This window comes from Lycium barbarum, chromosome 1 (assembly GCF_019175385.1).
Source record: "Lycium barbarum isolate Lr01 chromosome 1, ASM1917538v2, whole genome shotgun sequence".
NCBI classification, from domain to species: domain Eukaryota; kingdom Viridiplantae; phylum Streptophyta; class Magnoliopsida; order Solanales; family Solanaceae; genus Lycium; species Lycium barbarum.
In genome coordinates this window covers 154,837,408-154,855,446 of record NC_083337.1, presented here as the reverse complement: position 1 = coordinate 154,855,446, position 18,039 = coordinate 154,837,408, and the positions used below count along the sequence as shown (strand labels likewise).

Below are 18,039 nucleotides of genomic sequence, written 5' to 3'. Positions count from 1 at the left end.
CCTTTCTAAGATTTCGCCCTTCCCCTTTTTCATTATCACGTTTTCCTACTTACACTTTTTCTTAGTAATAATAATTGCCTCTTAACTTCGTTGCCAACTTTTAATTTCTCCCCCAAACTTCACTACTAATTTAGCCACTCCATTTTAGCTTACATTTTTCTACCAAAACTTTTAAGAAGGTAACAAGTACTGATACACACTCTCTCTCTCTCTCTCTCTCTCTAGATGTGCTTATATTATGGTAATGGTAGATAATTAAGCAATGGAAATCCCAAATATAATTTCAGTTGAAAACGTAAAATTCCATTTTTGATTTGAAAGATTAGAATTTTCTTGATTGATGATAAGAGTAATGAATTGTCGGTTTAAGATTTTCATGTATGGAATTTTCCTTTTCACATCAGATCTGGGATTTGTGTTTCGGTTAAACATTGTCGGTTATGAAGGGATGAGGTTGCCAGCTGATAACTGATCATTTTTTATAAAAAAAAATAGAAAACGAAGAATTTCATGACTTTATTGACGTGACTAGAATACTTATTCGTTATATACCATTGGATCTATGCAGGTTGGAGTATATGATCGGGATATTTGTTACATAAGCATAGAGATATGAGAAGTGGTGGTGGTCTTGCAGATGCTTATTCAATGTACAAGCGTGCATCAACTAAAGATCAGTTCACTGATGATTATGAAGACAGAGAAGAAAGTTTAGGTATTTCCTTTTTATTTGTGTACGCAACTGGATCTATGATTTAGATTCAGTTGCCTCCAAATGCAGTTTTGTAGTACATTTTTTGTTTTGTTTTTCTGGATGTGTAGATATTGTAGGAGCAGAAAGGAACATGTTAATTTTGCTGCAACTTAACATGATATGTGTTTTTTTTTTTTTTAAATAAAATAAAATTGGGTCATGCCAAGATCTATTTCTCTCTCTTTGTTCCATATGATGATATCACACAATTTCTATTTTTATGAGCTACTGTCAGTCTCTAGATTTTCTGGAGCTCAAATAAGAGAAATAAAAATTTGTCAACTTGGTTGAGTGATGTCGTCCATTTTCCAATAAAATAGTATTATACTTCTCTAAGTGTACCATCAGCTTAGAGACAACCAAAGGACTTAACATAATAGGATAATTTTTTTGTGTAAAATTGATTTTTGATTCTTGCTTATGTGTTTTTAGGTCGTCTCCAAAATGGTGTCTGGAAAGAAATTGGAAACCCCTCATGGAAGCGCCCGTTGCCGCATATACTGGTGGCAATTATTTCATCACTCTTGTTTGGTTACCATCTTGGGTATGACTGAATTTTCAAAGTTAGTTTCTTTCATGATCCTACTTTTTAGTTGACTAAACTCTATTCCATTTTTTCCAACTTTGCGTTCTATTTTGGCTTGGTTTATTCAGGGTGGTTAATGACACTCTAGAAAGCATGTCTTTGGACCTTGGCTTCAGTGGCAGCACCTTGGCTGAAGGTACTTTATGCCATTTACCTTAAAGATCCCCCCAGGTCCACGCATTCGAATCTCCTTGTGTTCCCTTCTGTAGGCAGATCCTTTAAGTCAGACTCATTTGTAACAGTGCGTGCTACATTTGTGTAAATATAATTGGTACTCCCTCCATCCTAGTTTATGTGGCACTTTTCGCTTTTCAAGAGTTAATTTGACTAATCTTTGAAGCTAAATTGTAATAGATCAATTTAATAGATTAAAATTAAAATTAGATATTCAAAAACTATATGAAAAGTACTATAAGTTGCAATATTTCTCCCGTCAATATGATGAAAAAATACATTTTAAAATGTAGGTCAAAGTATACACAGTTTGAATCTTGAAAACCGAGAAGTGTCTATATAGAGAGTTGGAGTACAAGGCAGTGAGTTCAGTTGAACCTGTGTCTAACACTTGCATCTCCCCTTTCTTCTCTTAAAACGATTTTCTTCATCTAGTTGTTTAGTTCATATTTTACCAGGTCCATCTGAGATGATAATTTTATTTTCAACTGAAGGTCTGGTTGTGAGTACATGTTTGGGAGGTGCTTTTTTGGGCTCAATATTCAGTGGTTGGATAGCAGATGGGGTTGGTCGTCGGAGAGGCTTTCAATTGTGTGCTCTACCAATGATAATAGGTGCTTCTATGAGGTAACCTTAATAAACTTTCTTACTAGCTATACTAAGGCCTTTTCTACTTAAAATGCATACTCTGTAATACCATCCAGATATTGTGAAGTCTTGAGTCCTCTCTATTCATTGTATAACCTGTCTGGGATGAATGGATATTTTTAAAAGGAAGTGTCTAATCCCTTAGGGATATTTTACTCTTGCTATCTTTTGCATTGGCAAAGTCTCCTGCAGTCTGCAGACTTATTCATAACAGTCCTGTAAAGGTTGCTTCATGTGGCTTCGGGTGCTTGAGTTTTCTTTTCCTGTTTAAGTTATTGAATTATATAAACTGGAGCGAATACGAGAGGGTGAAATCAGAAACCCTTAATTCAATTTTATTACGTTACGAGTTTCTGGAACTTAACTGAAGGTTCTTCAACTGTACAAATGTAGTGCTGCAACAAGTACTCTTGGAGTTATGCTTCTTGGAAGGTTACTTGTTGGAATAGGGATGGGCCTTGGCCCTGCTGTTGCTGCTCTCTATGTTGCAGAGGTATGTGATATTATCTTTTGCTCCTAATTCTATCTTTTTAGTTACATTTAATTTGTTTGACCAGGTTTCACCAGCTTTTGTTAGAGGCACCTATGGGAGTTTCACTCAGATTGCCACATGCCTTGGGCTCCTGGGAGCTCTTCTCATTGGAATTCCTGCCAAGGATACTGTTGGTTGGTAAGGATTGTATGCCCTTGATGTCCTTTTTCCCCTTTATTATGATCGATTGATAGGGCTGGCTGAGATGAATGAAAAAATGTACTATTCCATTTTACTCCAGTCACTGTTTGGATACTGTCTATCTTCAGTTTGAGACTGCTAAAATGCTTTTTATGGGAGCTTATTAAGAATAAGTTGATTATCATACATGTTTAAAGCATCCCGTTAATTAATTGAGTGATGATGTGTAATTACTTCTACAATGATGTCACAGGTGGCGAGTTTGCTTTTGGATATCCACCATTCCTGCTGCGATACTTGCTGTTTTGATGGAATTCTGTGCTGAGAGTCCTCACTGGCTTGTTAAGGTTCTCTTAAATCATAGTGTCTTGCAGTAGATAGAAAAGTGGCATTAGCATGTTCAGTTTATTGTGAATCTTGTAAATAGTAAAATCTGCTAACAATTCAAATTGACTAGGTCACCAAATGGAAGACGGTCTTCTTTTGTTTCAGTTGACAAGTAAATACTTTAAATGCATATGTGGGCAATTGAATTTTATAAACTACTGCTTGGTTTCCTGTCTTGGATATATATATTCAAATCTTCGTATGTACTCATACTCTAAATTTTACCACCATCCATCTAATGTTGGACTGAATGAACATACCGATTATTTTAAACGTCTTTCCACGTCCCTAAAACATAACTCATCCATTGTTCTTGGACCTAGGCTGTTTTTGGTGAATATACAGTTACATGAATTTCTTTTATTACATATCTATCCTCACCATGTTTTCATACGAGGCAACGTTATGAAATAACTGATGGCGATATGATCTTGACAGTGCAACGACATTAGCCTGATTGCTTTCTCTATTCATTGGTGGGCTTCTGTTCTTCCTGTGTACAATAACTTAGCAGGTTTTAATACAAATCTACTATTGAGAGAAACATGTTTGGTTCATTCCTGCCACAATTTGTCTTAATGTCCTGATACTACAGTCAAGACTCAAGACTACAGCGTATTTATACCATAGAATAGTTGGCATGTTATTATACTTATCAAAATAAAAGTTGTTATATTATTATGGTGCTTCAATGCAGGAGCTTACTGATTAAATGTCTTCTGTGATCTATCATTTGCAAACACTCAGCAGATTATGGTTTTCTTATCTGACTCACCTTTTGTTTCTGGACTTTACTCAGAGAGGAAGAATTGATTTGGCTGAAGAAGAGCTTGAAAAGCTTATGGGAGCGTCATCATCACATGTTAAGTATGCCATTGCAGAAATGTCAAAGACAGACAAAGGAGATGAAGTGGATAATGTTAGGTTTGGAGAACTACTGTATGGTCGTCATTTTAAAGGTATAATTATTGATGATGTGTTTTCGTTCTGTCAATATGTCTTGTGTGAAGAAGTTGATGAATTCATAACTTTTGCCGTTTGGACAGTGGTTTTCATTGGATCTGCCTTATTTGCTTTGCAACAACTATCTGGAATAAATGCTGTATTTTATTTCTCTTCGACTGTTTTTAAAAAGGCTGGAGTACCTTCAGACACTGCAAATACATGCGTTGGGATCGTAAACTTAACAGGTAGAATATCACCTCTCCATACAGAACACATATAACACCCTTGGATCTGTTAGTGATTTCTCATTTCCTGTTGTGTATAACGTCTACAGGGTCTATTATTGCAATGATTTTGATGGATAAGCTTGGGAGGAAGGTGCTTCTAATTGGGAGTTTCTTGGGCATGGTAACATAATCTTGTTTGCTCAATCCTATATAAATAAATAGGAACATGTAGTTCCAAGAATATATTGCTTTCTCATCTTGAACTTCTGAGATGTATTTGGTGCAGGCAATTGCAACGGGTCTTCAAGTAACAGCCGCTAGTTCATTTGTACCAATCTCTGCAGTATTATACCTATCAGTTGGTGGGACCCTACTGTGAGTAATCCACTCCAAGATTGTCGTTGTAGTAGTTGATACATTATTGATAGAAAGGACTAGATATGCTCTTTATACTGTAATGATTAGATAACAACAAAATAACTATCTGGGACTATGACTCCTTCGTTCTGGGGAAGTTATCTTAGTCAAGTCAAACAAAGAGAAGTCAGTAAGCAGCTAAGAGATGAAGATAGTAGTTCTGGTACTGCTATAGTGGTTAACAGTATCCAATTGAATTCTAGAGAAAAGTGTCCTTATGTACTTGGTAACTGTTTACTCTGACTAAATAATGAAACAATTTTATGCTTAGATAGCTTTACTGACTATTCAGAAGATAACTACAAATGCACAAAAGCAAAGGCTGGTAGTTTCCTTTCAATAATGGGAAGTTTTTTATGTCAGGTATGTGTTGGCATTTTCTTTGGGTGCTGGTCCAGTCCCTAGCCTCCTGCTGTCAGAGATATTCCCTGGCCGGATTAGGGCAAAGGCAATGGCTTTATGCATGGCTGCACATTGGGTATTTTCATCCTTCTCTTGATTCTTCTGTTTTTTTAAATTATTCTCTTTGTTTTGTCCTTGGATGAAGAATTATCAAACAGGGAAGGATCTCTAGAACTTTTATGTCTGACAACTTTGACCAATATATGACACAATGTATTTGTTCTTATGCAACAAGTCTTAATAACTTCTTATGTCAGCTTTCATTTTGTCTTTTCTTCTTCTCTTTTGGGGTGGGGGGTGGGGAGGTAATTGAGTAGTGGGATAAAACGGGTCCAAACAGAGTGAAATGGATGTTGAGGATCATATGGCCAACTCTAACTAGCTTGGGGTTGATGCACAATGCTTGTTGTTGAGGGAGGGCGTGAACGTAAGGAGGAGGTTTATTCCCTTATTATTTCTGGTAGTAGCTTGGAATTACACATTTAATTGAAACACACATCTTCCGTTGGGTAATATATGTTCTAGATGTCCAGTCATTTGACACAACGAGTCGCTGCTGAAATCATCAGCCTATATGTACGTGCAGCCACATCCTGCTATTGGGCGTAAGTCAAACAAGATTTGCAGGTAAATTCATCAATCATGAGTCAGGGGATTGAATCCTGCTGCAGACAAAAGCCTGGTATATAAGTGGAGACGGGTAGAGGGGCGGGCCCATTATCCGCTGAGTGTCAAACTGTGCGCCATTGGCCCTCGGAGATCAGAAAAAAAAGTTATCTGTCTGAGCTGTTCTATCTGCACAATCTACTTTAGTGGTAGTCAAACCAATAGGGATACCTTGCGCATAGCATGACAAGAGGATCTCCTTGTTCTAAGCGACTACGGCCCCCAACCTACACTGCCAAGAACCAGAAAAATGAGACCATTTGAAGTGATGGGGGAATCTAGGGAGTATCATAATTCATCCCTAAACTTTTTATACAGTATTCATTTCGTATTCTTTACTTCAAAGTTCAAACAAGAATCTAGTCTTTGTAAATGACCAACCCTTTGATTCCCTGACGAGGTGTTGGATGGTCAAAGTGTTTTGTGCTTAAAATTCATTCTGCCTGGAAGACTTTTGACATCATTTAAGGGAGATCTAAACCTAGCAGGTAAATGTATATACTGTTCTAAATACAAAATGTATGAGATCGTCTTTCATATCTCAAAAAAGAAAAAAATGAAATCAGTGTCTACTTCTTATGTCCCCATTCATATTATAGTTCATGCATGGTTCAGCTACAGCAGTAATTTAAAATTGTTAAGTGTTATCGACACTTGCCTTTTATTATAAGCATGATTGTTTTTGTTGTTTTTTGAAAATTGCATAGATTTTTTTGAGATTGATGCTTTAAGTTTTCATCTTTTCTTTCCCAATGTATTCTCATATCGTATTTCGCTCTTTAACAGGTCATAAATTTTTTAGTCGGTCTTCTGTTTCTGCCGATGCTTGAGCATCTTGGACCACAAATTGTGTATGGAATCTTTGCCGGTTTTTGCTTGTTGGCAGTGGCCTTTGTGAAAAAGAATGTAGTGGAAACAAAAGGAAAAACATTACAGGAGATTGAGTTTGCTCTTCTTTCGTCTGATTAGTGGTGACTATATCACACTCTATATTAAGTTCAGATTGGAAAATGTTAAAGGTCTAGTGGTTGAACATCCAAATTCTTGGCTCAGCTATTTTTTGATTTGTTCAATTTTGGAGTGTGTTCATAGGCGGGAAGGCAGTGACGACGAACAATCAAGATAGGGATTGTCAGAAAGCGAGTTTGTAGGGAATTGTCACTGCTTATTTTTGCTGCTATTCTGCTCACTCCACTGGTCGGTGACTATTGTCTGAGGGAGCATGAAACTGCATCTGCCTCAGCCAGTAGTAGATCACATATATACTATAGAGTACCTATTGTTGCTATTTTTGTATAGCCTTTCCTTTAATTTTTGCCTTGATCTGATTTTTGTAATTAGCATGGCACAGAAAGGCTGCTCGGAACATTCCTTATAGAAATAATGTTACAGACTTTGAATTAGCAAGAAACTGGTAGGCTAGTTGCTGCTTGCGGTAACAAGGAATATTGGTAGTATTATATTGTAGTACACAATTGATTAATGTAGCTGAGATTTTTCCATTTTTGGCTTCAGCATTGATTCTGTTGTGTTGCTATAATTGCCAGCTAGTAGTTAGGAAGCCAGCTGTAAGTATGTTGGTCATCTTCATATTTTTCTCAATAGAAAATGATCTGCTCTAAGCGCTCGTCTGCCATCTTCTTGGTTGAGCTTTGAGGGTTGGTTAGGCACCCCTCACGGAGATGAGCCATACCACTGAAGCCTAGTGCTTAATTTGAAAAAAAAAAAAAAAGAAGAAAAAACAGGGCGATCTTCTTGGTTGTATGGAAGGTACAACCACGCCATCAGGGGCGGAGCCACAGTTACAGGTTCTCGAACTCAATAACTTAAACCTGACAGAACTCAATAACTTAAGCTTAAACCTTGTAGTTATGTCAAAAAAAATTCACTTAATATAAATCTATTCAGAATCCACTAAGCAAAAAAAGTCGTGGTCTTGAATTTATAGATCAAAATTCTGAATACGTCTGAGAGATGCCTAGATCAAAATTCTGAATCCGTCTGAGAGATGCCTAGATCAAAATTCTGAATCCGTCTGAGAGATGCCATGATGTTAAACACGTATATGCATGATAAAGTCCAGTCATGCGTTAGCTGTCTTAATGATGATTAACATGTCTTGTTCTATGAAAAATAGTGGCCTAGTTTGAACATTATTTACTCAAACATCTGTATTAATGCACTACACGTCTCTTGTATCACAAGTTGACTTTGAATAACTACCTTCCAGGAAGTTTAATTATCTTCTTTTTCTGAATAACAGCAAGTCGTATGGCCTTGGGCATTTTCCTACCAAGGAAATAATTATGTTCCTAAAGATTGACTCTGCAGAGAATTGAAGAGTGAAATCAGATATGAGGATAGTCTAATACCTAGAACGAAAATGAAACTACTAAAATGCAAATTAAAACAATGAAAAGGGACGTCGTACTAATCCTACTTCCAAGTTGCAGCTTGCTACCAAACTTGGCGAGTGACATATGAACACATAAAGTCAACTTGGAATAAAATGGTCTTGAAAGCTTCTAATAACTTGAGTTCTGAATAGAAAACTCCTACCCCTCCTATTTTACCTCTGAATTTTGTCCATTTCTGTGATATTGCTGAAACTCGAGAAAGTTGTATAACGTGAAAAAGGACATAATTTTGACCACAGATAATTTGAATAATCTCATTGATTGGTTTTTCCAAGTCAAAGATGCCATCTACTCTGGACATGTCACACAAAAACCCTTTCCCTCATATATGAAAGAGCTCATTGATATTTGAGAAGAAAATTTTCTTCATCCTTCTAAGCTCAAAAATATTGGATACAATGGGAAGAGTTGAAGCAAATAATGAAGTAGAAACTCCTCAGCCAGAGAGTGGTACTGAACCAGCTCCCTCAAATCCTCAACAGTACCAAGGAGTACAGGCTGTATCACCAGCACCTGTACATATTGGAGCTCCTTGGAGCACTGGCTTATTTGATTGTCACTTGGATCAAACTAATGGTAATTAGAATTTTTTTTTCCCCGCGAATAATTTATTTTGGTATCAACCACCTATACTATGCTGTGATTCTGCATTGTTAAAGTCCCACGTCGGTTTGGGATGAGGTGATTGGTCTTGCCTCTTGAGCTAGCTTTTGAGGTTAACTTAGACTCAAGGTCAATATCTTTATCACAGTCAGACCCCATCCATTTCTTACTAAGGGTGATGCAAAACTTCGCTCGAGAAGCTCCTAGTACCTTTATGGATCAATTGATCCTTTTTCTTTGGACCAACAACCCAAATTTTTAAAGGAAAAATTAGGAACATCAGGGTAGGATGAACTTGTTGGCATAGAGAACGCGTTTGATGTCATTTAGCTCGAACTCTATAAATATTTAAATAACTTATATGTACTTGCACAATATCACAAAAAGTTTCTAGTACCATGGAACTTCACATCTTAAAATCCTTGAGCGGCCTCCAAAGAACATTCTTGTTTATGAAGCTGTTATGATAAACATTAATTGTCTTAAAATCCTTGATCCGGTTATAAGAGAACATTCTTGTTTGTGCAGCTGTTATGACAGCGTTCTTGCCTTGTGTAACATTCGGACAGATAGCGGAAGTCCTCGATGCAGGTGAAATGAGTAAGTCTCCAAGTCTACCTGCAATTTTTCAGTGTATAGAAGTTAAAACTCTTTCCCTTTTATCATTTCGTTTCGTGCAATAACACAGTGCAATTGGTAAATATAATGAACTATGGTTGCTAGCTGATACTATGACTAATACTAAACATTGATTTTTTATGGTGATTAATACAGCTTGTCCTATGGGGACTTTCATATACCTGCTGATGATGCCTGCTCTTTGCTCTCAGTGGGTCATGGGCTCTAAGTATAGAATGAAGCAGAGACAGAGATACAATCTAGTGGAAGCTCCTTATTCAGACATAATTTCCCACATATTCTGTCCATGTTGTTCTCTTTGTCAAGAGTTTAGAGAGCTTCGGAACAGGGGACTTGATCCTGCTCTAGGTATGTCACTCTTGGTACAATAGTAATATTTTTACCATATTGTACTTTCACAATAATCAGAATTTGACCTCTTGTGCCTATGAATTAAAGAAAGGAGGAGGTCACGGGATATTAATTAATCAAAGGTCCAATTGATCACCAGGGGTCGACCTAGAAGCCCGGATACGGGTTTGGTTGAACCCAATAGCTTTTACTTAGATTGTGTGTTTATGTTCAAAATTATACATTAAATATGCACAAACATTAAGTTTAGAATTCAGTTATTAACACTTGAAGTCATCATTCTAAAATCGAGAATCCATAAAATTAAAATCATGGCTTCGCCTCTACTAATAACCATGCCTATATTGTAAATATGGTTACGGATAATCCAATCAAAGTGATAGAAATTAGACCTAACACAATTCCAAATAGAAAAACTTCAATTATTTTATTTGTCTAAAGGGAGAAAAAAAAAAGAGAGAGTTGATATGAATACCTAAATACTATTAATGTACTATTCATCCAAAAGCTTAAACTATTGTAAATGAATGATTTACAATCTATCACGTACAAGCTAGTTCTTTTTCTTGAATCGAACAAATAAAAATATTTTTGTTACTAGATGGCAATGAAACTCTAATCCACAATCTTGACCTTGTTGTAAGTCAGTGAATTGGGTGTACAAGAAAGAAATAAATATCTAATAGGGGTGTGAAAAATGTGGTGCAGGGTGGAATGGTATAGTTGCTCAGCAGCATTATGGGAACCAACAAGTGAATGAAGCTCCCCAAGTACAATCCATGTCCAAATAAATTCAAGATTGTGATTCTTTATTTGTTTGAGTTGAGGTTGTATTATGTTATGTTACTCTTTTTTTTTTTTTTTTTGCAACAACCAGATTTTGTATCTTGTTTGAAGTTGTATCCTTAATTCAACCATCTTGGCTGTGTTAATCGTTCGAACTATGTTTGTAGAATTCCATTTCAATTAGATTATTGTCTTACTGGAAACAACAATACTTCTGGTCTATGTACTACAAATAACACCACTGTCAATCTGTGGTCTGCTGGTTTAAATGGAAATTAGTGTACCCAATCAATCAATCAATCAACCCCATCAATCCCCAGCTAATTAAAATCAGTAATGTAAATCCTCCAATGTATATGCAGAATTGAGCTTGGAATTGAATAATGAAGTTGGCATCTATTCGATGGGCCGGGCTAATTTCATGCTTAATTTGTCATTTAGAAGTGAAGTAACTTATTGTGAAACTAGTTGGGGCCCTAAATGGGCCGTCATATTTTTCTTCTCGGCCATCTTTTTACTTTATTTTAAGTCTTCAGCATTTTCGTTCATTGGGTCTAACTCGCACTCAAAAGCTAGCTTCAAGAGAGGAGGACTGCCCAAGCCTTATAAGGAGCCCAGAGTTCTCGTCCGTCACCGATATGTTATATTCTCTCCAGTTTCCTAAAATTTGGTTTGTTTAGAATGGAAGAAGAAAAAGAAATGTCAGGCAATTTAGAATTTATATTTTGCATGTCCTAAGTTAAGTGATTATGTATCGTCAATGCTATTCTACTACTTGTTATGTGCACATATATACAAGGTTCCAAGCAATAAATTCAGTTGAATCCGCGAATCCATGATTTAATCCGTCGTAGATGATAAATTGATAGTATTGTGAAACACAGAATTAGTCGGATCATTTCTTTTATCTCCTTTTCACTTATATATAGTAACACAGTAATTTAGACTTATTTAGAGTTTAGATAAGTTTTTTATTCACTTTACATTTTACTCGTTAAATCTATTTTAAGTAGTGAAATTAACCTTGAAAGCTGGAGCACTTGCTAGTTGAAATCTGAAAGTGATAGTAGTAAGTAAGGACACAGTCGTTTGTTAGATATTGTATTGCTGTTCTTTGGATATTCTAAACCATGTTTCTTTCTATAATTGGATTTCCAGCTACCGACTGACAATAGACATGATGAAAATACTTCAGCTCCATTATCATCATTATACCCCAAAATACCAAACAAATGAATAAGGAATAAAGTTAGAATGAATATTTTGTTCTATATAGTACAATTAAAAGGTAGAAAGAATCAGTGGGACTTGTCTCATTCAAAACTTGTCGGAGTCTATTATATACATATATACTCATTAAGATTTAAGAGAATACGAATATGATATAGTTAGATTATTTAACAAAAATTCTTTACCTAGTATAGAAATCAAATTATGTCCACGTAAGTTGAATTAACCAGCTGGTCATGACCACTGGACGGGAGATTAATAAGGGAATTCAACACTCTAACCGTATCGGATGCTTGTTGGAGATTCTGATAAGCGATAATGGTAGCTTAAATGATGGCCATAAACACGTGAGGTATTGTTAGTAACAAAATTAAATTCTATTGAACGACAAATATATGAGTAATAATATTGCATCATCTCATCGAGTAGGAGCTAGGTTCAATCCTATCCATTGTTTTAAAATTCAAGTCTTCCCTTTCGGGGTTTCTTAGGGACCAATTCACTGTGCATAAATTGACTGAATGCATGCAGAAAACTTTCACTAGCAGAAAATAGTGTTTTTCCACAGAATTATTCATTACTCATGCCAACATTTTCACTTTTAATATCTCAGGCTTTGTAACTAAAAACCTTCCATGTGTGTGTATATATAAGTACACACGTTAAAATTTTAAAAAAGTGTCAGAACCTATATTGATGGAACTTGGAACCAACGATAATTTGGAAGTTACTTGGCTTCTTCCTGGCCTAGTTTCTCAACTAGGTAACTGGTTATTTTCAGCATCAATAAAACCTAGCTGTGTCGTTTTGTGCTCTTGCTGTACATAAGGACACGTTTGGCCGCCCAACCACTTACAAATGAAAGAAAAGGTTGGGCGAATGGAGAGGGACAGGTATAGGCAGCCAATTATTACTGTACTTGCTAAGGGAAATTGAAATTGGCCAGTACAACCAGGCGGATCTACAAGGTAATATGTACTATTTCACATGAATCTAGCAATTTTTGTTTAAATCCTGTATAGTATTGATTGATTGTAAATTCAAGTATTATTATATATTAACAGTGTTTTAAAAGGAGGGGATGTAAGGCGGGGCGTTTTACATACGCTTCAACGAGGCATAAGCCTCGAGGCACGGGGCGTAAGCCCCATGGGTATTTAATTTTTAGTATTTCTTAAAATAATATAATTACAATAAATATTTTTTAAATAGGTAGAATTACATAAAAAAATAAAAGAAAACTGTAAATAAATAAAATATATATATATATATATATATATATATATATATATATATATATATATATGTATATGTGTGTGTCTGTGAGCGCGCGCACACTTGATCCTCACAAAAAAATGATCAAAGCCCATTATACACCGCTTATAACTTGTAATTATATATAACATAATTTTACAAGTATAAATAATACAATGAAATAAAAGCTATTATGAAATGCAAAACAATTCTAACATTTTAACTTTCAAACACGGAAAAAAATACAGTTTCTTAAAACACTATTACTATCATACTATTCATTTTATCTCCCTGTAAGCAAATAATCAATAAAATTTATCAATATTATAATTAAAACATAACTTCTTCTTGAACAAAAAATAAAATTATATGATAATTCTGATACATAGGACTTATGACCAATGACAAGTGAAAATGTACAATTCCGCTATGTGTTTTTTTTTTTTTTTAAATAAGTGATATTCACCCTCACGACGTTCTTAAACAGTAAATATCCAATACTATGACTTGTTATATGAGTTACACCCAATTTTCTATTTCTATAGATGAAAAACTATTAAGTATTATTATTTTGTTAAACAATTATGAGGGTGAATGATTTTAATTAAGGAATTTAAAATATAATTTGTGTAAGAACTGTTAGGCGAGCCCTGGGCGTTGGGCGTTAGGCGTGTTTAGGGCGTACGGTTGGGCGCTTAGGGCGTAAGCCTCATAGGAACTAAGCCCCGCACGTTAGCCCAGGGCGTTTTGCCACTGTCCTGCCCCGAGGCGAGTCCCGGAACGAATCCTGATATTACCTTTTAAAACAATGTATATTAACTTAAAATTGATTGCTATAAAAGTTTATAAATTTTAAATTCTAAATCCACGCAGCCGCCACTGGCCATTCCTAACTGTCACTATCCGGCTTTGCATGAGAATTCAAATATATTGTTAGTCCTTTTAGAAAAGCACAAGTAGACAACATAATGCTACTATCTTCTTTTAAATTAAATATTTTGGCTTGATTGATGATTGTATTGAACCATCTTTAATCACATACATATTTTTTCTGCTTTTCGATGTTTGTTAAACATCTTTAAAAATATTGTCAAAGCCTCACATTTTGTACGCACATTTCACTTTTTGGATGTCCCGATATATTGTTGGGATTAAATAATGGGCGCATAATTGCTTATTGACTTTCTAACATTGCCATTAACACACAAGTACAAATATCCCAAGCACGAATCTTTTTTTATTGTCAACTTTTATAAAAGGATAAAATTAAGAATTAAATAGTTTCTTATCATCGTCTCATATATGCCTCAGATGATATTTTTATTAAAATTTCAAACAGAAATTATTGGATAGAGAGGAACTACTAAAAGTCTTCATTTTAAAATTGTTTACCTTTTGCTAGTGGAAACGAAAGTGGAATGACCTAGGCAATTAGAAATTTTATAGTCGAGGATAGCTCCTTAATTTCGCCGCCCCCACACCCCCATATATAAATTACTTTACTAAAAGGAAATTACTGTTAATTTCGTGGCAATTAGTGTCTGATTTGTCGTGCATATTACGTGTCGAAGAATTTAGTTGAATTTAGATGATTCTATAGCACTATGCATTGATCTAATCCAAATTTAACATTCATCATTCCATTTGAATTGCCAACATTCAACCCATAACCAAAGGCAGAACCGACGAATAAGCAGTGAGCGCATGCATATTCTTTTTGTTTCGAACTCGAAATAAACATACGTATAAGAATAAAGAGATAAAAGAAAGGGATCGATAAAGCCATTATTAAGTCATTCTTCATATACTTCAATTTTGATTATATAAGTTGTAGAGAAATAGCATAAGAAAACTTAAATCGGGCAGACCTTCTGCTAGGCTCTGTTCAATTGGCTTGAATGACTTGAGTTTGTATTGAGTTGAATTACAAACGTACAAGACCATCCCTACTTATAGTTTTTTATGGATGGTTCTAGATACTCTTTTAGATACATCTACAAGAACAATCTAGTTAACTTTATCTTCTAGTAATACTCTAGAAAATCTAGATATTTCTTCAAGATAATTAACTAAGATACTATACACTAGGCTACTTTAGAACTTCTTTGTTGGAATATGAGGTATATCACTAGGAATAATCTGTATATCAAGTGTATATCAGAGTATACACTAATTTGTTCAAAAGTTAGTTAGAGTTAGTTGATGTGTTAGGAAGAGTCACGTGTGAATCATGTCCAGCTGTACACAGTTGGCATGTTAGTTACAATCATATATACTCCACTCACTTGTAATGATGAGATTGAATGAAATACAATACACATTTTCCTCTCCTACTCTCTAACTGTTTTCCTTCCAAAATGTCGAGCATCCATGGATGAGTTGAAGTTCATCTCATGGTGTTGATTCAGTAAATTCATACGGTATCAGAGCAGGTTACACACGATCACTATCTAGATCAGTAAAACTCCATTGGAGAGTAACAAATCAAAGCTTGAAGTAAGCTTAAACATGACAGGAAGTTCAAGTACCACAGGAGAAGCAATAAACACAATCAATCATCATCATCATTTGTATCTGCAACCATCTGATGTACCTGAACTTGTTTTGATCCCAACAAAATTCAAAGGATCATAAAATTATACATTGTGGAGCAGATCGATGAAATTAGCATTGAGATGAAAAGGTAAACTTGGATTCATAAATGGAACTTGTATAAAAAGTAAGTACAAAGATGATTTAGAAGAATTATGGGATAAATGTGATGCAATAGTATTATCATGGATAGGAAGTATTGTATCTAGTGAATTGATAGCTAGCATTATGTATGTTGTGCTAGACAGATCTGGGAAGAATTTAGAGAAAGATTTGATAGATCTAACCTTACAAGGATTTATCACTTATGTTCAGCAATAGTAAATTTGAAACAATGCAATGATTCTTTTACTTGCTATGACTCTAAGATGAAGGAGATATGGGATGAATTGGATGTGATGGTTCCCTTGCCACCTTGTTGTGAAGAATCCAAACAGTACGCAGATCATCTCAAGTCTCAAAGGCTGATAAAATTCCTTATGGGATTAAATGAAAGTTATAACAATATAAGAAGTAATTTGTTGGCAAAAGGAACTGGTGTGATTGTGAATGAGGCATATGCAATGACTGCACAGGAAGAGAGTCAAAGGTCTGTAGGAGTGATTGATGCACATAGTGTAACACCTCGTATCTTAGAACTCATGTTAGACTCGTAACGTTAGAGTTTTAGAGAAAAATTTGAAAGTTTGTACGTATTACGAAAGTGGTTGACCAGCCTACTTTGGGCACCCGTAACTCCTTGATTAGTTGATAATTTGAGAAAACTTAAAACATGAAAGTTGTATCCCCTTGGAATATCTTTCCAACGGTATCTTATGGAGCTCAAACGGAGCTCTGTGCTAAGAGTTATGCCTGGTTTTACTATCACTGGTGGGAGCAGAATTTTCAGATTTTGGGTTACGTTTTAGCCTTTTCCTACTCGAATTGAGACTCCTTATTTTATTATTGTATGAAGTAAAAACGTCCCTAACACTATTCTAAACCCTAAGAGACTATTCTTTTTCTCTCTACCTCCATCCCTAAAGAACCTAGACACTTCAATCTTGCAAGAAACTCATTCTTGCAATCAAGAAAAATCAAGAAACCTTTAAGAATTTGGTTTGACAATCTAGTTTCCTAAGGTTTCCTCCAAGGTAAATATTTTAATCAAGAACCTTTGTATTCTACAAGATTTATCATTTATAAATACTAGAATAAATCCATCCATCCCGTTACCCTATAAAAATCAAGAGTTGTAAAAAAGTTAGAAAAAACTCTAGTATTTTTCTGTTGAGTTTCATTCCGACCAGCCATATTAATTTGGTGTTTACTGATAATCTAACCGTTGGATCAAGACCAACTTTTAAATTAGTGTTCATAACAAATAAGTCCAAAATATGAACGGTGGAGATTGGATTTGGAGGTCCGGAGCAGTACCCTTTGAGCCACGAACAGTAGCTACGAAAATCAATGAAAATCCTCTCAAGGTTTCCAAATTCAAAGCTTTTGGAATTCTTCTTCAAAGATTCAGACTTTTCTTCAAGTTTTGGAGCGATTAAGGTTTGTAGAGTTACTATCTACGTGTGGGAACATCATCGTTCTTCCCCACGCCTCATAATTCATAAATTATGATTCTCTGCGAAAACTAGGGTTTCTATACCATGCTCATGATAACCCTAGGTTTATGTCCATGATTATATTATGTATGAATTGTTATAGTTCCATCATTGAGTTCTTAATATTTCTTTATGATTATTAAGAATCTGTCTGTAATCTATGAAAAACCCATATATCTCATTCCATGGGTTCATGCATGCTAGTTTATGATATATTATGCTATTTTCAAGAAATACTATACATGTTTTACAAGTTCATGCAAGCAAGCTATAATTCATGATATCCATGTACAAGCAAGTTATATTCATGAAAACCATGGGCAGCAAGTGCCACTTATTTTACATGTTCATGTTTTTTTTTTTGGGATTTGCTTAGTTAACCGAGAAGGCTCAGATAACCTGAAACTACGTAGCCACCGTAGGATAAGGGTTGTCAGCAAGGAGGCAACACCTTCATTATGCAATTTGGATCCTTACATGCTTATTATTACTTAAATCTCATATTCCTAGCAAGATATGAGTGTTCTGCTGGTAGGACGCAAGTACCAGATCATGTTGTCGGTTATACTATAGCACTCCCCATGTTACAAGCAGTTATATATACATGTATTTCCATTGATTTACTGTTTTCAGACTTTATTTATATGTATTCATGCTCATGTTCATGTCCAGGTTTTCAGTTTCACTTCTTAT

General features: G+C 35.2%; 2 protein-coding genes across 2 annotated transcripts; both read left to right on the top strand.

Annotated features, from left to right (window-relative positions):
* On the top strand, window positions 1-7,381 carry LOC132645939 (probable plastidic glucose transporter 3). The gene is made up of 14 exons (XM_060363203.1): window positions 1-179; window positions 569-715; window positions 1,187-1,298; window positions 1,409-1,476; window positions 2,009-2,141; window positions 2,556-2,655; window positions 2,720-2,832; window positions 3,089-3,182; window positions 4,022-4,181; window positions 4,269-4,412; window positions 4,502-4,575; window positions 4,681-4,769; window positions 5,175-5,289; window positions 6,666-7,381. The coding sequence occupies exons 2-14, from the start codon at window positions 613-615 to the stop codon at window positions 6,846-6,848; spliced, it is 1,488 nt and encodes a 495-aa protein (XP_060219186.1). The 5' UTR covers window positions 1-179; window positions 569-612; the 3' UTR covers window positions 6,849-7,381.
* A 1,033-nt stretch (window positions 7,382-8,414) lies between these two features.
* On the top strand, window positions 8,415-11,054 carry LOC132645942 (protein PLANT CADMIUM RESISTANCE 8-like). Its single transcript, XM_060363217.1, has 4 exons — window positions 8,415-8,872; window positions 9,428-9,499; window positions 9,674-9,886; window positions 10,598-11,054. Exons 1-4 carry the CDS (start codon window positions 8,695-8,697, stop codon window positions 10,678-10,680), a joined length of 546 nt encoding a protein of 181 aa, XP_060219200.1. The 5' UTR covers window positions 8,415-8,694; the 3' UTR covers window positions 10,681-11,054.
* The last annotated feature ends 6,985 nt before the right edge of the window (window positions 11,055-18,039 follow it).

What these genes read in the sequence shown, in the direction of transcription:
- LOC132645939 (XM_060363203.1), top strand. Translation starts at nt 613, where the DNA reads ATGAGAAGTGGTGGTGGTCTTGCAGATGCTTATTCAATGTACAAGCGT. An exon ending in AGACAGAGAAGAAAGTTTAG is followed by an intron (nt 716 to 1,186) that starts GTATTTCCTTTT and finishes ATGTGTTTTTAG; the next exon opens with GTCGTCTCCAAAATGGTGTC. An exon ending in ATAATAGGTGCTTCTATGAG is followed by an intron (nt 2,142 to 2,555) that starts GTAACCTTAATA and finishes GTACAAATGTAG; the next exon opens with TGCTGCAACAAGTACTCTTG.
- LOC132645942 (XM_060363217.1), top strand. Translation starts at nt 8,695, where the DNA reads ATGGGAAGAGTTGAAGCAAATAATGAAGTAGAAACTCCTCAGCCAGAG. An exon ending in TCACTTGGATCAAACTAATG is followed by an intron (nt 8,873 to 9,427) that starts GTAATTAGAATT and finishes TTGTTTGTGCAG; the next exon opens with CTGTTATGACAGCGTTCTTG. An exon ending in GGGACTTGATCCTGCTCTAG is followed by an intron (nt 9,887 to 10,597) that starts GTATGTCACTCT and finishes AATGTGGTGCAG; the next exon opens with GGTGGAATGGTATAGTTGCT.